Source organism: Gossypium raimondii, chromosome 7 (assembly GCF_025698545.1).
Source record: "Gossypium raimondii isolate GPD5lz chromosome 7, ASM2569854v1, whole genome shotgun sequence".
Lineage (NCBI taxonomy): Eukaryota > Viridiplantae > Streptophyta > Magnoliopsida > Malvales > Malvaceae > Gossypium > Gossypium raimondii.
This window is the reverse complement of record NC_068571.1, coordinates 37,276,783-37,300,052: the sequence shown is the minus strand read 5'-3', so window position 1 is coordinate 37,300,052 and position 23,270 is coordinate 37,276,783. Positions and strand designations below refer to the sequence as shown.

At 33.9% G+C, this 23,270-nt stretch overlaps 1 protein-coding gene and 1 long non-coding RNA gene across 3 annotated transcripts; one reads left to right on the top strand and one right to left on the bottom strand.

Annotated features, from left to right (window-relative positions):
* Positions 1-264: 264 nt before the first annotated feature.
* LOC105793190 (uncharacterized) lies at positions 265-4,562 on the bottom strand. The gene is made up of 3 exons (XR_001133422.2): positions 4,296-4,562; positions 1,557-1,616; positions 265-1,093 (listed from the first exon to the last, which is right to left on the bottom strand). It is a non-coding gene; the product is annotated as an uncharacterized LOC105793190 (long non-coding RNA).
* A 316-nt stretch (positions 4,563-4,878) lies between these two features.
* On the top strand, positions 4,879-14,225 carry LOC105793198 (serine/threonine-protein kinase TOUSLED). Of its 2 annotated transcripts, none has more exons than XM_052633626.1 (16): positions 4,879-5,399; positions 5,898-5,987; positions 6,200-6,406; positions 7,071-7,121; positions 7,352-7,459; positions 7,565-7,609; positions 8,468-8,580; positions 9,452-9,518; positions 9,697-9,763; positions 11,142-11,239; positions 11,357-11,536; positions 11,702-11,912; positions 12,058-12,322; positions 12,895-12,949; positions 13,216-13,397; positions 13,809-14,225. In XM_052633626.1, exons 1-16 carry the CDS (start codon positions 5,157-5,159, stop codon positions 13,813-13,815), a joined length of 1,989 nt encoding a protein of 662 aa, XP_052489586.1. In that variant the 5' UTR covers positions 4,879-5,156; the 3' UTR covers positions 13,816-14,225. The 2 variants fall into 2 exon arrangements, with proteins under 2 accessions (XP_052489586.1, XP_012477580.1); XM_012622126.2 differs by having other exon boundaries at positions 4,881-5,399; positions 13,216-13,377.
* Positions 14,226-23,270: the final 9,045 nt, after the last annotated feature.

Below are 23,270 nucleotides of genomic sequence, written 5' to 3'. Positions count from 1 at the left end.
GCGCCGCTAAAGAACATGATCTTTAGCGGCGTTTTTTTCTAAGCGCCGCTAAAGAACATGGTCTTTAGCGGCGTTTTTGTTTGTAAACGCTGCAAAAGTTTGCGACGTTTTTGTTAGCGGTATTTTTTGCGGCGCTTCTGCAAAAGTTTGCGACGTTTTCGTTAGTGGCATTTTTTGCGGCGCTTATGGAAGCGCCGCAAATACCTTTAGTGGCATTAAAAAGCGCCGCTCAAGACCTGTTTTGGTGTAGTGATTAGTGACGGATGTACATCAAAATCCAACACTGACCACTTAATCCTGGTAACAAAGCTGATACATGTGGTTAAAATCATGTAATTCTAGGAAGCAAGACTTGAAGAAGAGTTTTATACCTTCGGTTTCTATGATGAAACAAAAAAAAAAAAAGAGAGCGTAGAAAATTGATGCATAAAAACAATATCACTAACCTTTCTTGAAAGAAAGGTCAGAATATCCAACCTTTCACGCGGAGATGGAAAATCACAGAAAAGGAGGCGATCAAGCCTACCTGGTCTCAGCAATGCAGCATCAAGCAGATCTAGTCTACTGCTTATGAGAAGAATTTAAGTCAATTTTTATTAAAGCCATGCAACTCATAAGGAAAACCATGAAATAATAAATTCATATATTTATGGAAAACCTTGAAATCAAGAAGCGTATTATCTTTTAAAAATTTTGTGCTACTTGAAAAGCTATCTTATTTGGGTATGCATCTCATTTCAAAATTGATCACGTGAAGATAATAACGAACCAAACTCAACATTGTGGGGATTAACCGAAGATTAAGGATAGATACTATCAAAATAATACAATAGGATTCCATGAGAACTAACCTTGTTGCAACAAACACAAATACACCAGTCAAAACTTCAAAACCATCTAATTAAGTTAGGAATTGTTTGAAAGCAAAATAACAATGAGAAAGACATAAAAAGTTAAGGCAAAATAATAAAATGTAGCAAGCAAAAAGATACTAACTTGGTTGACAACTCGATCAGTTACTCTAGTGTAGTCATGTCATCTTTTAGGGGTAATGGAATCAAATTAATCAAAAAAGTTAGAAAATCTCTTGAACCTGAAACGATATTGAGCATGAACCATGAGTTATATTTCCACAGTAGAAACACATTAATATATTTCCACAACATATGATGAGCTGAACTTAATAGTCAATAAGATATGCATGCCTCAGCATCCTAGTCCCTTGGGCGTTAGAATAAGTTAATAAATCTGCAAGTTTACAAAGTTTACATTGACAGTAATATATTACAACAGTCCTATACCCTTCAATTCAATACTTAAAATGCATGTAACATAAACTTGCTACTAAATTTTATTTTAGGCAAGGTAAATACTAATAATACATACACATTATGCATTTACAAGGCTCATTAGAAATTATTGTTTATATATGTTATTTTCTACATACTGGGTTTGAATTATAATAAATATTACTGGCATATCAAGAAGCAAAAATCAATGGGAAACACATCCATAAAAGATGGTAAAAGAGAAAATACTTGATTAGACTCTCTTACAGTTTGCTCAGAAGCACCAATGTATTTGTTTAGTAGTTCAAGCCCTTTCACTGATATTTCCTGAAATAATAAAATTAAATTAGTATAAACTTTTCCCCAAAATTTTAGGATAAGCAATGAGAAGTGTATGTAATCTCATTCCCTAAATAACACAGAATGCAACTTATTATATCCAATTTAAACTACATGCAGATTAAAAACGTCATGAAAATTAGTAACAAGAGGGATAAAGATGTCGGTAATATATAGAAGTAACAAATCTATCCAAAAGGGAAAATGAACATTAATGCCTTTTTAAAAAGAGATACAAGACAGAAGTACATACACACAAAAGAAATAAAAATACCAGATCATACGCATCATATCCATCACAAAAATACCAGTTCTATCATCTGTATTTAACCAGTTGGTTAATGAAAAATGTCCCAATACCAAAATCTATAAGTTCCTACCCTATCCCCAAGCTGCAGTCTTTGCAACTAAAAAATTTCCATTTTTCTTCAAATTTCAAGAAAATTATGGAAAAATAATTGTACAAACCCATTAATGCTCGGGCCCAACTAAACCTAGAATGGCCCAACACATGTAGGCCCAATTGAACTAGCCCAATCTGCAGAAAACCCTAGCGACAAGTAGCCGCAACAAGTAGCAACCTCCCACCTCCAGTTGCCAGCAGGACTCCTGAGATCGGCCTCCCATCGCACTGCTCGCTCCACGACACTGCAAAAGCAGATTCAAAGAATCCAAAGAGAAAAACAGCAAAGACAGATATTGATTTTATTATTTTTATTTTTCTTTTTCGGGCTATAAAAAGCCTTTAGAAATCTGTAAAAGGGGGGGACATGTAAAATCACAGAGAAAAATCAATAGAGAGCAAATATCAGTTTTAAGGTGACTTATTAGAATTTTTTTTAGTTTTCTTTTATTTTTGTTTGTTTCTGTGCATACGAAAGTAAAAAAGGGAAAAGGACTAACCTTTTTCGCCTAAACCATCGAAACGGTCCCCCTCCATCGCGATCGGAGGTCAGGTGATCGAGCCATGAGGAACCCGTTGGCGGCAGAGAAGAAAATGAAAACCCTTGCTAGGGTTATTTTTTCTTTTGTAAAAGAAAGAAAAGTGATTTTTTAAAAAAGGAAATTTTTGCTTTATAATAAGAGCGAAACGACGCCGTTTGGAAGGGGAACCAGCGTCGACCCGACCAGTTCGAGTGGTCCGTCGAGACCTTAAATGGTCTATTTGCATTCGGTCCCCCGGTCTTGCAGTGTGTTTAAATTAAGCTTCGATTTCTTTTAAATTTTCCATAAATTTTATTTACATTTCAATTTGGCCCATCTTTCTGTGCGTTTTGAAAGGCGGGAATAATTTCCCTTTTGGTCCTCCACACTTGTACACGCATTCAATGTGGTCCTGTTTTCAGATTTATTTCGAATTTAGCTTTTTTTTCTTTTTTTAGTTCAATTTAACCCTTTTTTTAATTTTTTTCATTTTTAAAATTATGTTATACTATGACTTTATTACTATTATTATTATTATTATTATTGTTATTATTATCCTTACATATATACGCATGTGTATGCTAATAGATATATATATATATATATATATATATATATATATATATTTTGAATGTTTTAATACATATACATATATTTTATATATTTTGCTATTATTTCATTTTCTTAGTTTCTATATACATATATACGTATGTATATTTATACTTTATAATATTTATATATTTTTCATATTTTATAATCAAAATTATTGTAAATAGATTTTTCGTTTTTTATATACATATATACACATATTTTCAAACTTACTTGTATATTGTGCTTGCGTTTACATATTTTGTAAATACATGTACATATATATTTTAAATTAAAATATTTGCTTGATATTGTACATTAGTTTGTTAACATACCCTTTGGAAAATAAATCTTGGTTTTTTCGATAAATCAAAATCATTTTTTCTTGATTTAAGGTTTATTTTGAATAAAAGCAATATTCAAAGTTTGGGGTCTTCGAGGAAATTGAGCCCTAACGTATTGGGTTCCGATTTTCTTTGCTAATCCTAAATAACCGAGAATATTCTTTATTCAAAATGCATGAGAATAAAAATCATTTTCGGGAACTTAACTTGTTGTGTCCTAACGCATTGGGTGTGGCATGTTATTTTCTCAAAATGAAAATTTTCACATAAAATAAAAGTGATATTCAAAGTTCGGGGATTATGAGGAATTGTACCCTAACGTATTGGGACTCGATTTCTTTACATGACTTGAGCAATTGATTATCCATTTTCAAATTCCATCGTTTGAGTTGATTTTAAAATCTTTTTTAAACCTTCGACACTAAGACATCAAATAATCAATTTGGTTCCGATTTTGGGCGTTACGAGGGTGCTAACCCTTCCTCGTGCGTAACTGACTCCCGAACTCGTTTTCTCAAAATTCGTAGGCCAAAATAATTTTTAAGGTGAGCCGATCACACCCTAATAAAGGATCGGTGGCGACTCCAGTTTTATTTTTAAAGTCGACAATTGAATTTTTGTTTTCAAAAAACGGTTTCGACAATAATTATTGAACTAGATTTTTCAATATTCTTTTGGGTAATTCTTATAACAATGATAATTGAAAAAAAAAATTGAAAGGAAAGAGGAAAAACGAAACCAATAATACAAACATAGTTGGAATTATAAAACAAGAAGGGGGAAAAAAATGGGAACTTATAGAGGTTCTCACAAAGGAAAGGAGGCAGCTTTGCGGAGGCGGAGAACGAGTCGGAGATGAATCTACGATTCTCAATGACAGAATCGAAGGAGGCACCACTTTTACAACAACGACAGAATTGACGGTAAATGGGTGAAGAAATACAGGGTAAAATTGTCTGGGGAAAAATTTTGCTATTACATCTGTCGTTGAATGGGTTATTCTTAGCCCCTTTCGTCGAATGATGATTTGATAAATCAGACATGAAGAAAACAGTGAACCAAACTATAGCTTAACTGTTCATCCAAGAATAAGGAGGGGATGGCTATTCCATTCGCTCTAACCAAACGTGGCCTTAATTTTTATGCTATAAAAATTTAAATAATACCAAATTGAAATAGAATTAACATTTACAATTTTATTGTTTAATAAAATTAATATTTTTAAGGTTTTTATAATTGCATAAATAAAATATTTTCATAACAATTGAAACAATAATTGATAAAAATAATTTTCAAGACATACTAATTTATTCCCCCAAATACTTTAACCTCAAAATAACTAAATAATAGATTGTATACAAATTATTTCCTCACATTTTCAGCCAAATCTGGACCCTAACCCAAATTAAATCAAAGCATCAAACCCCACCGTTGAAGAAACACTTCTTTTTGGCCTCGTCAAAATTCAAAACTTCAAAGACCAAAGACAAGAAAAATCTGTCAAAACTTCCTTCTCCCCTCTCCCTTGATTCTTCCGTGTCTTTACTAAAACATTTAAAACCCATAGAATTCTTCAAGAGGAAGAATAATTGTCCACTTTTGTCCTTTTGTTTTTGGGTTCCTTCATGGTCTGACCAGTCGTTTTAGTTTCTCTGATCGGGTTTGGTCCCCAATGTCGGACGATATGTTGCTACATTTCTCTTCGAATTCGTCAAACCAATCAGACCATTCTTTGCCCACCAAGATTGCAAAGCTCGAAGCTCGCTTGGTAGGCAAGGCCTCTTCTGCATCTGCTGCTCAGCAACCGCAACAACAACAGCAACAGCCGCCTTGGTCTTCTCTATCATCGGCTTCGAAATTTGTTTCCGCTGAGGACTTGCCTGAGGCTTCTAGTTCTAGTGATTCTGATGATGAGGTAACAAGCCCTTACGATGTTTTCAGCAATCACCATTGCTTCCTTTTGTTTTGCAAATGCGGAATGGTAAAAAATGACTGTAAGTTTTGGCTATTACTTCCTAGCAACACTTCATTTAGGTGGAACAATTGCGTTGCATTTTTTTATGTTGTTCTTTATTGATATGAGAAGTAGTGGTTCAACATGGCATTTTGGCATTAGCTTACTTTCATTGCGAATTTTTATATGCTAAAGGATTGGTGGATAATTGAAATGGATAAAATGTTCAAGCCATTACTCCATTCGCAGTTGAAGCTGTTACCTGTGGCCAAAATTTTAAACCATTTGATCAAAAGAATAACCATAGCCATAATATAGTTGTCCGGTTTCACTATCTTTGCATACTATTTGAATAATATGATCTCTATTCCACTGTCTCAAGTGTTGTAGATTTCATTGATGTCTTCCAAGCTTTAAAACTGGATTAATTAAGTCTTTTTACATTTCTTGCGATGATAGAATGGAGGAGAGTTTTTAATACTGGCCAATACTCAAAAGCGGCGGAAGGTGCAAGGAGATGATAATTTGCTAGTTCTTAAACATGCTGAGGTAGGTATCTGATTCATGATCTAACCTTTTTGGAGGTTAGGAAATAATTGCTTTGCTCTTGAGCTCCTTAAGGTAATACAATGACTGTTTTGGTGAAGCAATTTGTTGGATAACTTCACTATCTCTATGACTCTGAGCACTGTTAAGTTTTCCTTTTTTGCCTCTAGAAAAAAGGGTTGCGTAAATTTACCTTTGTATGAAAAATGAATCAGGCAATTTCTGAAGGGACGCAAAAGATTGTGGAAGTTGTGGATGTCAAGGCAAGTTCTGATGGGAATAGGAGAAAACAAGGCCGTGGAAGGGGCCATTCTGTTTCAAACAGGGGCCGTGGGTCTAGGGCTAATGATCAGATACGACAACAAACATCTACGTCTATAGTAACGGCGTCAAATAGTCAACTTGATAACTCATATCATAAGGTGCTTTCGCCAAAGGATATTGAGTTTTTTGTTGGTTTCTTAATTATAATTGAAAGTCAGAAATGACAAAAATGCTCTTTTTGATTTCTCCAGTGGCCTTTTGCACCGCCCCCCCCCCCAAAAAAAAAAAAAAAGAAAATAAAGAGGAGTGCTATTGTCCTTCCTTTGCTCAAGTGGCAGCAAAGATTGGGCTAAGCTTGGACCATTTAGATGTCAAAATTAAAGTTAAAAAATGTTAAAGATGAAATTTAGATCTCAAGGACATGACTCAAATTTTATTCTGTTTCAGTATTTAAGATTATTTTCCACGGGCCCTTTATATTCTCATCGTATGCTGATTAAGGGAAAGGAAAGTAAAAAAAAATGAGTTTCTTTTTAATAGGAGAAAATATATATACCTTAAAATGGAGCTTAAACTTATGGGAAGCTGGTGCCCAAGTGTCTGTCATTTGTCCTTCCACATTTAACTGGTTTATTCAGAATGAAAACCTTTCTTAAATTTTGAAACAATAACGGTTAGCTTGGAAAAATAAAGAAAAAATTTATTCTCCTCCTTTATGGCATGCAGGGTTATTTTGCAAAATTACGTAATCAGATACCCGACTAACTTTATTAGTTGAATAATATAAATAACAGGCCTTTGGATATTTATATCATCCTGCAGGATAATAGGCTTAAAGAGCAGTTCCAGACTTATGACCGCACTTCACTAGAGGTATGTGTTTTGGTAAAGTTTATCTTCAATTTAACAATTTGATTATCTTCTTCACTTTTTGGCAATACATTTTACTTCTTTTTAGTCCAGAAAATGTGGAGTAGAAAGAACTATGGTTTGCTTTTGCAACTATTTTTTTTCCTTTCTAAAATATATTTTAGTGATTTTCCTTAGTGTGCAGCAGATTTTTAACTCACTTTCTAATCCTTTTGTTTGGTAACTTAACTTAGGAAGAGGTGACATCTCTACATTCTAAAGTTGCAGCACTGGAGGAGGACCTCCAGAAATGTCGTCAAGAAGCTTCTGATTATCAGAATCATTGTCGGCTACTAGAAAAGGTTATCTAGTATTTCTTCTATATGAGGGTCCCCTCCCCCGATCTGCAGGGTATGGTTCTTTATGTATTTACTACTTACCTTTTAGTGCTTGTTGTCCTTTGGCAGGAATTGAAAGATATTAAAGATTATGACCAGAAAATGAAGCCAAAGGTGTTATTATGCTTTATTGATTATTCTCAGTATGCTGCAAGTTCTAAGTTTTAACTTCATTCAATAAACAAATATATGGCCTTATGTACTGTCTGCATCTTAAATAAACATTCTTTTCTTGGTGTGTTTTTCCTTCCCTAGTGGGTGGATTAAAATGATTAAAATGTGAAATACCATATATTCTTTGTTCCTGTCATTAACTAAATCTGGGAAGGGATCCAGAAACTATTTTCTTTATGCTCAGAAGCAAATGGATTTCTTAAGTTCACCCATTGTAAAAAAAAAAAAAATTTAACATATCTTTGCTCGAATATTAGATTGTGCAAGGTTTTTACCTGTTTTCAAATTTTTGTCTTTGACTGGAATATTGCTGCTGCAAGTTCTTGAACTGCATTGTGAAATGAAGTTCTAGCAGCAGATGTCCTGGGCTAGAAACCTCTTTGATGCGTGGAATATATTTTTTAGGGCGATGTCAGAAAAAAGTAATCACTTTCCTACCTATGATTCTGATGGGAGCTTGCGGTATTGGAATCTGAGGCACCTGGATTCTTATTAGCTATAATTAGGGGCTTGCTCTTTACTTCACTCTGATATATGAAGTTCGCTTAATATTCCTGAACACCTATGCCTCTTCACAAGCCTGTTTCTGTAATACTCTTGTGAAGTATTAATTTATGCACATAACTGAACTTCTACAATGTTGTTTGTTTCACAAGACAGAAAATCAAGCTATTAATATGTTCTCTAATACCTAACATGTAAAAGGACAATAACTAGAAAAGAGAAGTATTTGTTAAGTATGCTTGATATATATGGTATCAATTTTAATTCTGGGCCTCTTATTTGACTGTGATTCAGAGGCAAAAAATGATCTCTGATCTGTTGATAGCTGTTTCAAAAGCCGAGCGACGGGAAGCTAGGATGAAAGTGCGGCAGGATTCCTTGAGACTTGGGAATGTCGGTGTAATCAGGTATACAAAGAGCTTTTCAGATTTGGTTAATGTGCTTGGAACAGATTCAACATACTTCAAATGGTGCTCAGTCCAAGTGGGGGAAAGTGAATTGAAGAAAAAATTTATGAAGAATGTTGATCACACTACTTTAAGTATCTAAATGTGTTTCATAAAAGCCAAAGCATGACAATGGTTGTATGCCTCAAAATCCTTGCGATTTGGCAATGTGGGTGTAATTGAGTTTTAAAAGAATTATCTTTGATAATGTGCTTGCTAAGGACTCTTCATGCTTGGTATAGTTTTTGGTCAAAGCAAGAGAAAAGCAAAACGAAAAAAATTGATGATATCTTTGATTGCATTATCGGATGCAAATGAATGGGAACCATGTCAAGTATGTTCGGTGTAGGAATGTAGATAGTGATGGACTCACAAAGTTGATACATGTTATTTAAGAATGTTACCATGCAACTTATTATGAATATCACATCCTATGGTGCTAAAATAATTCATGGATGGTTTGATTCCTCACAGGGAGTTTTACTAGTATGAACAGGCTGCTGCACATTATAAATCGAAGGCAGTCTTTACTATTAATAATAATAGGCCACCATGTTGTCCACGATTCTAAGGGATTGCAAAGCATGCGATCCTGACATTATACTTAAAAGTGGGAGCAAGAATGTGCATTAGTGAATTATACAAATGTAGCATCATAATTGTTTAATTCCCTCTACACACTGCTGAAGCTGAAGTTATATGGTTTAAGTATCCAAGTGCTTAATATTTTTCTGTCTTGTTGTATCATGGGCCTCATCGTGAACCACGATGTTAGTATTACTACTCATTATTGCTTTATTTATGAGTTGCCCTTGTGTTCTTTTGCCTTTAGAGCTGGAACACTAATATCTGAGACGTGGGAGGATGGGCAAGCACTGAAAGATCTAAATGCTCATCTTGTATGTTCTTTCTCTCTCTCTCTCTCTATATATATATATATATGTGTGTGTTTATAATTAGCCTTGAAAGGAAAAGTTAATTGATATAATTATTTAGGCCTGAGGATTCTCTGTTTTTTAATATGCTGGCGTGATTTTTTTTTTTTTTAATGTTTTGATTTCATTTTCTTTTCTTTAGAGACAATTGTTGGAAGCTAAGGAGGCTGTTGAGCGACAGAGGAAACAATTGAAGAAGCGACAATCTGGTAAGGCTTAATTTCTGCAATTACAGAGTTTAAGAATTCTTACCGTCTGTATTAATTGAAGTGCTGATACTATACGGAAATAGATATAGGCATCAGTTGATATGTTCCAAATGTTATGGGATTATAGACAGGAAAACTTAAGGAGGTTAGTTGACGTGTTTTCCAGTCACAAAACCAACTACTAGGCTGAAGCTGGTTTTTTCGTTGCATGTTGGCAGCATCCTGTGCCTCTTTTTTAGGACCATAAAGGCCTCTTTGTCGCCGGAGGATCCATGATCTTAGGCCTTTGGCTTTCGAACTGGATTTCATTTTCTAACCAAGCAATTAATGTGGCATCAACTTGCCTTTTGGTCCTTGTTCTTGTTGAACTGTAATTTTTTGTGTGACCTGTCTTAAAAAAGTCAAGTAATTCTGCCATCAAGAGCTAAGGGAAGAAAAGAAAAGCAAAGAAAGAAAGAAAAATAAAAGAGAAAATAAAATAATATAACATGACATATTCTTATTAAATAAAGATAATTTGAAAATTTGACATAAAATATATAAATGATATGTTTAAAATACTTAATTATTAATATACTTGATAAAACTGTATGGGTTCTAAAATAAAGAGCATAAAATCAACTGTTAATTTCATGATGGTAAACTATGAAATATAATTAATAAATAGAAATGTTTTTATTCGTCGCCCATGAGGCGAGAAACAAGCCTCAAGCTAATAGGCTTAAAAATTTTGAGTCACTCATAAAATATGAAGTTAGTATTGACAATAGATATAGTTATAAATTGCCTTTAAAAATAAGTTTGAATTACGTGCACATAAAATAGTTTCAATGTCATATAAATGATTAAATAGCTATTATAAAAGATAAGGAAAGGAAAATATGTTAAAGTTGTGCTCTTTGCAGCAAGCTGCTGTTTTACTAATTTCTCACGAGTCAGTGCCAAAGAAGGGGAATAAGCTTTTGGTGAGCTATAATATTACAAAACAGATGCCATGCACTATAAAGACTCTTTACTGCATGTTGAAGGCCGAAGGTTCAATATGTGTGAATGTGCTATTTCAAGATACCAAATTAAAGAAGCATGTGCTAACCTGTGGTCTAGTTTTAGCTATACATTGCACAGGTGCGCATAAAAGAGATTTTGACCACACATTTGACTCATTTAACAGCCATTGGCTACAACTGACTTGTACATGTACCTAACTTGGAGGTTTTACTTAGTTTATGTGCACCTGATATATTGCTGCATACACTCACAAATAAAAAGTCATTCATATGGAACATGAATGGGTGCACACACACATCCAACATGACTCAACAGACAAACAAATATGAAAGAGTTTATATCTGAAAGATCAACTTTCTCTTACTTTAAGACAAGGGTGATGCAACTGATGCGGAATCAGGTGTACAAGAAGAAGATATCCTCTTCCAGGATGAGATACACAAATCACGTCTAGCAAGTATTAAACGTGTAAGTTTAGCTTCACACATAATTGTTTCTTATTCTATTTGATATTATTAAAGGGCACAGTGGTTTTGTTGATTTTTTCCCTTGCACATTTATTATTGAGTTACGAATGTTATATAGGAGGAGGAAAGTATTCTCCGTGAAAGAGATCGCTATGAACTAGATAAGGGAAGGCTTATACGTGAAATGAAGCGCATTAGAGATGAGGATGGTTCCCGTTTTAACAATTTTCAAATACTAAATAATCGATATGCCCTTTTAAACCTTCTTGGCAAAGGAGGATTCAGTGAGGTTTATAAGGTCAGAACTTTAGTAAGCTTTTATCATTTGAGATTCAAATGTTTTTCTAAGCATGTTTGGCCAAGGCCTATTTGCTATGTCAAAAGTCTAGAATTCCTTTGCCAGAGTTGGCAATTGTGAAAATATATCATTTTGCAGTGATTTGAAGTAAGAAATTTCCGGCAGGCTTATGACTTGGTAGAGCATAGATATGTTGCATGTAAGCTGCATGGTCTGAATGCTCAGTGGAGTGAGGATAAGAAGCAAAGTTACATACGGCATGCAATTCGAGAGTACTACATTCACAAGACATTGGTTCACCGTCACATAGTTCGGCTTTGGGACATTTTTGAGATTGACCATAATACTTTCTGCACTGTCTTGGAGTACTGCAGCGGTAAACTCTCCCAACCACTTGGTTTGTTTGGCATTGTTTGGCAGTATTATATTTTTTAGTCAGTAGAGAATGGTGGTTTATAAATCTGCCTTGCAATGGTTACCTTTAATTTACTTTTGTCTTTTGTTTCTTTTATTTGTTTCAGGCAAAGATCTCGATGCTGTTTTGAAGGCAACACTGGTATTACCTGAGAAAGAAGCTAGGATTATCATAGTTCAAATATTTCAAGGCCTTGTATGCTTGAATAAAAGAGCACAGAAGATTATCCATTATGACCTGAAGCCTGGGAATGTTCTCTTTGATGAGTTAGGTGTAGCAAAAGTGACTGATTTTGGTCTTAGCAAAATAGTAGAGGATGATGTTGGATCCCAGGGTATGGAACTTACATCCCAGGGAGCCGGAACATACTGGTGAGTAATACAGTTTGATGCTCTTCCCTGGAACCTTGAATTTGAAATGTCTAAGCCTTCTGCTTTCTCTCCTCATTTTTTCTGCAATTTCCTCATCTCTTATAATAATTTTCTGGCCTTAAGAGGACTTGAGTAAAGAAAACTCTTAGGTTCTTTGTGCTGTTTGTTATTGAATTTGATGATGTAGAAATGACTATATGATTTTGAAATATTCTCAGAAACAAGAGGGCTGATGTCATGAGAACAAATTTTGTAAATTTATTTATGAGGGTAAATTATTGGAAATAAAAATCTCCTTTTTTGTGGTTCTGATCCTTAGTGCTATTTGCATTTCATTTATGTTCAATGGCTGTCATAAAGGCTCTCTTTCCATAAAGGTGGAATCGTAGGAAGGCTTTTTTGTCCTTTTGCCCCCTTTTCTTTATTGCTTTTGAATTATTTGGTGAAATCTAACTTCCTATATTTGGACATAATCTCTTCTGCTTGATTTATGCTTGCTTTATATTGCACGGTCATCTTCTCTATTTCTTTTCACAAGCGACTGTGTGTTGATTTTTGTTTTCTAATTTCAGGTACTTGCCCCCAGAATGCTTTGAGCTCAGCAAGATACCTCTGATTTCATCGAAGGTCAGTGACTCTGCCTCCAATATTTTCCTTCTCTCTGTTTTTGTTGCCAAGTGAGGGTGAGGGCATGCATACTGAACATGATAAGTTGGCGGTTTCTTTTTTGGATAATTAATAAGTCAATGGTTTCATTACCATATGGAGTTTAATTTTTTGTGCCCTTACAAATCTTTATTCTAGTTTCCAAGTACGTGACCCTGTGCACCATGATTGCATATGATTTTGTACGAGTCTTCAGCTTCTTTTATGTTATATTCCTTTTCGGACAGGTGGATGTTTGGTCTGCTGGTGTACTATTTTACCAAATGCTTTTTGGTAGGCGCCCCTTTGGGCATGACCAAACTCAAGAACGAATATTGCGTGAGGACACAATTATCAAAGCACGCAAGGTTGAATTCCCTTCAAGACCCTCTGTCTCTAATGAGGCAAAGGTTAGTTCTGCCCATCTTAGGTAGTTGCTGCTGCATATTTTGTCTTGATAGATGAATCAACTTATGGACCTAAGCAACAAAAGCAGAATCACTTATTATTATTATTTTGAAATTACACATTATTATTTTCATATGACAGTTCGACTTTGACTCGATGCTCATTTGTTTATTGTAGAAATACCGCCTCTTAATGTTGATTTAATAGCTGCAAAGTTTAGTTATTCTCATTTCCCGTTTTAAGAAGCACAGAAGTTTTATTGATGCATGCACAGTAAAGGCATTTGCTATCTGTTTATATCTATATGCTGCAGATTTGCTGGGTTCGGTATTGTACTTCTGCAGTTTCTGACTTTGGCCATCATGAAATGCCACCATATGGGGAGAACTTTTGGTTGATTAATGATGACATAATCTTATTTTCAAATGTGCAGGATTTGATTCGCCGATGTTTAACATATAACCAAGCTGAAAGGCCGGATGTTTTGACAATAGCACAGGATCCATATCTTACATATTCAAAGAAGTAAAAAATGTAGCACAGTCGCAGCAAACGGGCCCAAAAATAGCAGGGGGAGATAGAGAATGTGTGAATTTCTTTTGAAACATCCACAAGGAATTTTGTATAGGTTGTAAAGGTTACCCTGCTTGTTTTGAGCTGGCAAAATTAGTGTTTTTGTTTGTCCCTTTTGGTTTAAGTTCAATTCAATCCCTGTTTTATGTATGTTGTGCATATGACCATTTCATTTCTCTTGCTAAAAGAATGTGTAAAAGATAACAGCATTTGCAAATCTTTCCTTCCTCTAAGGTTTGGTTGGGAGACTTTTATACAAAAAAAAGGTTCAATTAAACTTGTCTGGCAGTCTAGTTGGGTCATGGCTTGATTTTTTCTTGTCTACACTTTTTTTTTTGTAACATCAAAAAATCGGGTTAGTAGAATCGGCTTAGTAGTTGAGGGTTTGAGTTGGATACCGGAATTAGGATTGTAGCTAGTAATAATTAAATAAAATATTAAAATAATAACCGGAATTAAAAATTTAGGCGAGGAGATTAAAATTAGGTGCTTGGTAATTAATTAAATTAAAACGGATTTAAAAAATGAAGCTGTATTTGAAAATAATTAAAGAAATAAGCTTTAATTTTAAATAAAGACCTATTTGGAAAAGGGAAGGAACCAGAAGGGGCAAAAAGGGGTAATAGCTCAAATTTTTAAAAACCAGTTGCCTATTTAAACACCTAACTTCCCCTTCCCTCTCATTTGATCTCTCATTCAAAATTTTCCCCTTCTGTAAATCTGAGATTTTCTCTCGAAATCAACTTACCCTTAAAGATTTTTTAGCTTCCCAAACACCTAAACACCTTCCAATAGAAAAATCACAAAATTCTCATCAAATTTGTCATTGGTTGTTGTTTCTTTCATTTAAAATTTAATAGAGTATATTGAGATTTCTTAAGATCTAAGGTTTTAAACTGAATCTTCATTAAAAATGGTGAATCTTGAACTAATGAGTTAACCTGCTGTTTTGATTGATTTCTAACTTATTCTGAACTAATTAGAAGGTATTTCAACTCAATTTAATGGATATTTTAAATTTTCATGAGAGCTTGAATTTTTGAAAAGTAAAATTCGATTAATTAGATGAAATTGATGGTTTAAATCTATAATTATATGATAATTAGGATGTTGATAAACATATTTGAGGTTTAGAAACGAGGATTTGACAAGTAAACTTTTATTTTGGCAAAACTAGTTAGACTTTGGTATTGAGAAAAAGAGATTGTAGATATGTGATTTTGCTATGGTTTGAATGTGATTAAGGTTGTAATTAATGAATGTGTAATGTGTTTATTATGTATGCGAAGCACCGGATAAATCAGGAGCTTCTACGAGCAAGGCAAAGGGCAAAGAGAAGCTTACCTAGCCTTCGACGTTCGACCGAAAGTAATTTGGTGAGTGATCAAAATTGCTACTTCTGGGCACAATTCAATGCATTATTAGGGGACTTAGGTTAGCCTAAACACCTATCCTAAATTTTGAGTGTAAGTATCTCTATTCTATCTATTATTGATATACAAATCATGCTTAAGTGATACGATATGCTATGTGAGTTGACTTGAAAATGCTATGTGCCTTATGAATAAATATGTTATGAACTTGCTGGTATGTATGCATATTATATGATATTTTTATACTATGGCTCCTTGAGCAATAAGGGAACACATGTAAGTGCATTTATGAGATTTGATTATGTGATATGAACATGAGTTAATTGATATGTGAAAGTGTGCATAAAACAGTAAGTGTGTGTTTAAAATGGATTTGTTGGCATTGTGATCTTTTGGAACCATTGGATATAGTTGGCATACCATAGGATTGTGAGTACTCAGCATTATATGTTTATTTTTGGACGATGAGGCCCCAAGATATGTTGGAGGGATAAAGGAATGTCAAGCATAGCTCCATTCACCAAGATATGTTTGGTGTATTTGGAGAGTGTTCACCATACTTCATGAGATATGCTAGACTCTTTGAGTCTTTGGTTGTGTTTGGAGATTCGTGCATTTGATGCTTTATGTTTTATACATGTTTCATGGAAGCTAAATGCCAATATATCAATAAAAGATGCTAGGGATGATGCTTGTGCTATGCCATGTAATAAAGTGATAGTATGCTTACCATTAACCTTGATATTATGGCTTGTTTTTGGCATCTTTGAACACTCGCAGAGCTTAGTTAAGCTCATACTCCTTTTATGAACATTTTTTTGCAGAGAAGTAGCTTCTTAAGGATGGGAAGTGTGCAAGCAAGTGATCCATCTAAGGCATTCCATTCGAGTATGTGAATTGATTTTTCAACTAGCATAAAGATGGTAATGTGAGACTATTTTGTAAGGGATTTAAACTTTATATTTGTTGATGGTTGTAAAAGGACTTTAATGGATTGTTTAAGGACTTTTATAACTGGTTTGTTATTATTTGGATTATTGAAAATGATGTTTGGAATGCATTCTTATGTGGTTAAAATGCATGAGAATGGTTAAATATTTGATATGAAGGTTAGAATGGTATACTGTAGGGTTAGAAAAGTTTAAAATGATCAATTGGAATGAAGTAAACCATTATTTCTCTTGGAATGCATGAAATATAAAATTTGGTATGCTAAGTAATTTATTTTTGACGTAAGGATTTCATGCTAAGTAACTTATCTAGGTTGATAAGTTATGTTTCTAAATGATTTAATGTAATTAAGCATGTTTTGTACGATCTATGTATGCCATATGATAGGTTAGAATAGGTAATTGGGTATAAAATCATGAAATGGTATGTCTAGAATGGTGTCAAAGTGTCATATGCATGTTGCTGTGATTTTTCTGCAGAATTGCGGGCGACATTGCGACAATCCATAATCGACGTTACGACGAGCAATTGTCGTCGGGACGCCATTTATTACTTCATCGAGATGACAACCTACTTCTAGGCGATGTCATGACATGAGTAATCGCGTCGTTACGACGTGGTAAGCTGTGGTCTTGGGCATGTTTTGTTATCTTTGCAATTTAGTCCTAATTTTTATACAATCAAATTGGAGTCCTTAAATATTATGAAATGTATTACAAATTTGCATGATTAAGTCTCATATGTTTAATTTCAAAATTTTATTTTAAATTTGTAAAAAGGTTTTCTGGATATTTTTCTAAATTTATGATTTGGTCCTTAAACTTTTTCTTTAAATTTAAAGGAGTTTTACTTGTCGGTTTTAGCCGATTCTTTAAAAAATTGACTTGAGTAAAACATTATAACTGTATGTATGCTTAATTGATGTTCTATAATTGTTTCGTACAACATGTGTTAAATGACAATCTTGCCCTAGGGTGTTATTTGATGATTTTTAGTAGAAAAGCTTATTTTAGGTTTTCTTTTTATGGTTATGTTACTTGATAATTGATGATTATGCATGCATTTTTGTGGTGTGATTGGTGATCAATAAGGAGGTCACGTAAGTGATTGATGTGGTATTCTGAATTCGAGTTTGTCTGTCCCGGTCGAGTTTGGGGCATTACACTTCTCTTTTGTTCAGTTTAAAAGTTTGATTTATTATGATATTAAAAAGTTAAAATTAAATTTTTTATTAATATATAATTAAATTTTAATAACTAAGATTAATGATATTAAATAGTAATTTGAGCTCAATTCGAATTACAAAATGTTTTGTCTGCTATATTTGGACTGTTGCCATTGAATTTCAAAACTATGTAAAGTACTATTATACCTTAAAAGAATAGTATTATACCGTAGTAGAGCAAGATACGTGGCAGGCTGTTGAGTGGCATATGGTTAACCCTTCTTAGATCCCTTATTGGATTAGCTTGTGGACGATCCATAACTCCTTTTGATGCACCCTCGTATGACCACTAAAGTTTAACCATTTCTACAATCTTTAAACTAGGTGTCAGAGCAAGATAACCTATGACACAAGTGGGATCACGCAACACATACCATGGTGACAACTAACTTGTAATGACAATGTTCATTAGGCACTTGACCACAGACACCTGGCTTGCCTGCACAATTATGCAGGCCATCGTATGGATCACCACGTGGCACTACGATATAGGGAGCAATCCATTAATAAGATTAAAGAAAAAAAGCCTTTAATTACCTTGATTAAAACCTATGACTTCGACTGATGAAAAATCGACGAACAAAAAAAAAGGACAGTGGAAAAAAATAGATAATTTCAAAAATAAAGAAACAACTTAGAAAATTTTAAGGAAAAAAAATATGAAGTTGGGACTTTCAATTTGGGGGGTATTTAAAGGTTTTCCCCCAAGACGTCATCTCCCAACATCTGTATGCATAGTGATTCAAGAGCCACTCTCAACTAAACACATGTCGCATGAAATGACATAACACTTATCTCATCATTGGCATCATTTACCAACGATGAACTGTAAGGCTTTCCCATTAATGTGTGTATCTAGCATGTTTGATGCGTAACCCCTTCCCTTTGGACGTCTTCATCACGTGCGAAAAGCAAACTCTTGAACTCCTCAACCCTCCGCAAGATACTTAAACAATGTTACCCTTTGATTTGATTAATAAACTATTTGAGCTATAAGGAATTTTGAGTTGATTAATAACTATTTGTTGTGAAGAAATTATTTTTGGAAGAGTAAAAGGGCAAAGAGGTAATTGTAACCTGAAAGGGTATTTTGATCAATTCTCAATAATTTTAAGATAAAAGTATTATTTATATGAGATATTTGGTGTATGAAATAAATTTGAACATTTGGAACTTGGATCATGTTAGTGGGCTTGAAATTGTTTGAATTTGGCATTTGGGCTTCACTTGTGTGATTTTAAAATGAAAGAAAGAGGTAAACCAGCCCCAATCAATTTTTCTTCTGCTGTTGTCCCTCTCTCTCCCCATGAAGCTTTATTCTTTTTCTTATTTTCTTTTCTCTCAAAATCAAACCATTTCCTAACATCCAAACTTTGATTTCTTAATAAAATCAAGTAAGAAACTTGATTCCAAGTTCATTTCCTCTATAAACTTCACCATTCAGGCTAAGGTTTCATAGGTTTATGAAAGAGAAAACTGTGGCTAGAGAAAGAAAGCTTCGATAAGGTAAGATGATTTTTTCCACCTCCCTTAGCTTGATTTTTGGTATTGGTTATTTGGGAAAACTTCGAAAGATTTGTGGTAATATTTCTGTTATATTTTTATATATGAGGATTTGAGGAAAGGTTGGAGGTTAGGTTTTCAAGCAAGGATGAGAATATATTCAAGTATTTGGAAGCTTAGAATTGAGTAAAAATGCATCTAAAAGGTAAGTACCTTTGGATACTCTTACTTTTCCTATGCTAAAATATGTATATGTGTTAGGCACTTAGTGTGTCAATATGTGAGTTTAGACAAGAATGGTCTAAACAACCTCTAAACCCTGTAACCTTGATTGTACCTCTGCCTGAATAAAATACTTATAAATATGTAAATGACCTTAACTGAAATAAGTTACTTCTGAACTAAATGAACCCTAGTAAACTTAGTGGAAAAGTTAGGATAGGATTGACATGTCAATAAGGATATGAGATGTGATTTGTTCTCTTTGGGCTTAGCACCTTAGTGCTTTTTGGTGTGTTTTGGAGGGATGTGATCTATTGTCTTCAAGTTTATCACTTTAGTGCTATTCAATGTTTTTTGGAGGGATTTGATCTATTGTTTTCAATTTTAGCACTTCAGTGCTCTCTGGTGTGTTTGGAGGGATGTAATTTGTTTCCCTTAGGCCTAGAAATTTAGTGTGTTCAGAAAGGATGAGTTGTGATGCCTTAGAGTGAATCACTTTCATGCTCTTAGTGCATTTTAGAGGGTTCTCGTGTATCCGAGTCTCATTTTACAATGTTTACTAAGGGCGAAACAAATTTAAAATCTTAACGATGAGATTTACTTGAGAATATAAATAGATAGATATAAACATGCTATGTATTTGAGCTGAAAATTAAATGTCATGATATTAAGCTTTGACCATTTGTGACACAAATGAGATTTGAGATAATCCAACAAGTTAAATGAGCATGTGTTGAACAACAAAGTTAAACCATGAGCCATAGGACATAAAAATGAGATTAAAACTTATGATTCTATATGCCCATAATAGAAAAATGAACAAGGGAATACATGACTAGCATAATGTACTAATAGCCATAATTGGAACTCATATGAGGATAATTTAAAAGAATAAAGCCAAAAAGGCAATAAAATTTGGATTAAGCAATATTGTTACCCCCAATGAGAGTCCTAAATATAAATTCCCAATGTGAATGACTATTGGATTATTAAAGGGTGAGTTGAGTACTTAAGTTTCGGTAATAAGGAATGAATTCATTTGCAACCTTAAAATGTGATATGAGTATATTTTGTAATAGACATGACTAAAGAGGGCTCAACACTAATAAAAAAATAGAATATCCTTGTGTACTTGCTGAACTTATTGAACTCACACATTAGTTGTTTTAAAATGTGTAGATTTTGCATTTTTCGAAAATATGGTGTTTTGACTTGGGAGCATCGCATCACCACTTGAGCTTAAGGTTGTAGTTCCTTAATTTAGTTGCAATTAATTTTGAATCTTGGCTTGTATACAAATGCATTTATTGTAATTGCATTTGTAAGGTTATTTTTAAATTTTAACTATTTAGACAACCCTTTTATAAGCTTTTGTTCTGTTGATCACTTTGAACACACTTATGTCTTGTATTTTGGGTCTTAATAAATTTAGAAATTGTATTATAATGATTTGTTACTTGTGGATATGTTATGGATGAGTTTGGGCATGATTTTTAAGTGTTTCTGGCCTAATTTTTAACTTTAAGGGTCTAGGGTTTGGTACCCTTACCATAGGTATCGAGTCGGAGCAAGTTTGTAGAAAAAATGCTACAGTTCCAAGCTTAGGTATTGGTACCTATGCCCAAGGTACTGATATGTTGTTGCCTAGATAGGCCCCCTGTACTGGTTGGTTGTTTTGAGCTCCTTGAAGCTCGTATTTGACCTTAGACATCTTTGATCACTCACAAAAAGTTTCTAAATGATTTTAAGTTAATTTTAAAGCCTTAAAAAATGTTTTTAAGTTATTTCTATGATTTTATTTAAAGTTTTTAAAGTTTTAAATTATAGTAAAACTACTACTTTCCCAAACCCGAATGACCTTAATTTAAGCTAAATAACTTTAGCTACTTGTGTTATGATTTGGACAAGTCCCTATTATTACTTAATGACCCATAATTTTTTAATCATATTGAATCTTTCTAAACTTGGTAAATTGGATTCATAGAACATTAAAATGATGCGAAATGAATACTTCTATAAAAAAAATTTGGTTTAAGATTGAAAGTGCTCTGGTAGCTCTTTCCATTTGTATATTAAATCAAGATGGGTGAGGAGTGTTACAACAACCCGCTACATAAGCCTGGGTGCACAAGGGAATAGGGGATCTTTTTTTTTTCTTCTTCTTCTCTTTCTTTTCTGAAGAACGTTACCTTTCCTCCCTCTTCTCCCTTTAGCTCATCATACCCATTGCCGACTCTCTATTTAACGTAGGTGAACAAAAGCTCTCCTCCTCCGTCATTCCTTTTTTATTGGTACTCGGTATCAATAAATATAGTTAAAATTTTAATATTCACTTGTACTTTGATGGCATATATACTTTTTGTTGACCATTGACAAACTTGTTACTCAAGACTGATATGATTTCTTAAGGCTAAAGTATTGGGACTTTATTTATTCTATTTATTGTGAAGATTGTATTTCCTTAAGTAGTTCAACATAGTTGTGTACATATATCCATGTAAATAAATAAGTTAATTGACAAGGAAAAATAATTCGTATTTTCAACATGGTATCAAGAGCTTGAGAATTTAGATTTAGGAGCATTTTTTTCGAAATTCTCAAACCCTAAAAAATCCAATTTTGTACTTTTCTTCTTCCGGCCAAATTTTTTTCACCACCCTCTTCAACAAAGTTGTAGTCTAATCTCCAATGAAACCTTAAATATGGTGCCCAAACTCTCTACACGTGGCCCTCACGCACCACCCATACCTTTGGCATCCTTGCCCACATGCCGACGCGTGCAGCCCACCTCTGTCGACTTTGATTCTCTAGCCACGACTGTTGGATTTGTTGGTGTTTCTTCGATATCCCTTGATTTTATTGGCTCTAGTGGTGTTTTTTTAAGAGAAAAAATGGCCGACAAAAAAAAGTTATTTATGATAACCCTTATTACAAATTAGTTCGATAAAAATTGATGGGCACAATTACCTCGCATGGTCACGATTGTGCTTATTGTTTATCAAAGCTAGATGACTATAGGGGTATATTACTGGTGATTTTTAAAAACCTGATGTCAATGGTTCCACTTACTACCAGTAGGACTTTGATAACTCTCTTGTTATGTCCTGGCTTATCAATTCTATGCAACCCCAGATTTTTAGAACATACCACTTACTTGACCTTGTAGAAAAAAATATGGCATGCAATTGGTCTCATCTACTCACAAGTTGGGAATGATGCTAAGATTTTTGAAATTCGCAATAAAGTTCACAACACTAAGCAATGTGAGATGTCAATTTTTCATTATTTTTCTAAACTGAGTGATTTATGGCAGGAGCTAGATTATTACCAAGACTTCCAAGCCAACTGTACTAGAGATGCAGTAAAGTTTTAGAAGCTTGTGGAAAAAGAGAGGGTTTACGACTTTTTGGCTGGTTTAAACACTGAGTATGATCAAATTTAGGTTCAAGTTCTAAAAAAAATTCATTTTCCTTCTCTTAAGGAATCATACTCCAATTTCCAGTAAGAAGAAAGAAGAAGAGGTGTTGTGCTTTATACAACACCAACTGGGAATGCTAGGTTGATCGCTAATGGCTCTCAAGAGCCAAAGAAAGATGGTAACATTGATAAAGATAATCTGTAATGTGATTATTGTGGGAAGCCACAACATACTAGGGAAACATGTTGGAAATTACATGGTCGATCCACCAGAGGCCGTGGAGGAAAACAAAATAAGTCAAATTAGGGTCAAGCAAACTTGTATGAGGCTACAGAGTCATCTACAGCAACTGCATCCACTGCACCATTTTTTTCAGATGAAATTCGACATCTCAAACATCTCTTGTCCCAACTTGACAAGTTCCGCTAAAAGTTTTTTAGACACATGACAGATTCCTCTAAAAGTTTTTTAAACTACTCCCCAAGTCAGACAAAAAGATAGTGTCAGGATAGCCAATGGGTCTTTCACTCTTGTAACCGGATCAGGTTCTATCAACTGTATGCCCAATATTAAACTATCCTCTGTACTACATGTTCCTCATTTTTTGATTAACCTTTTATCTATTAGTGT

Excerpts from the sequence above, each read along its gene's own strand:
- LOC105793198 (XM_012622126.2), top strand. The coding sequence starts at position 5,157 with ATGTCGGACGATATGTTGCTACATTTCTCTTCGAATTCGTCAAACCAA. Across the intron at positions 11,240-11,356 it reads GTCTAGCAAGTATTAAACGT|GAGGAGGAAAGTATTCTCCG; the intron begins GTAAGTTTAGCT and ends AATGTTATATAG. Across the intron at positions 12,950-13,215 it reads TACCTCTGATTTCATCGAAG|GTGGATGTTTGGTCTGCTGG; the intron begins GTCAGTGACTCT and ends CTTTTCGGACAG.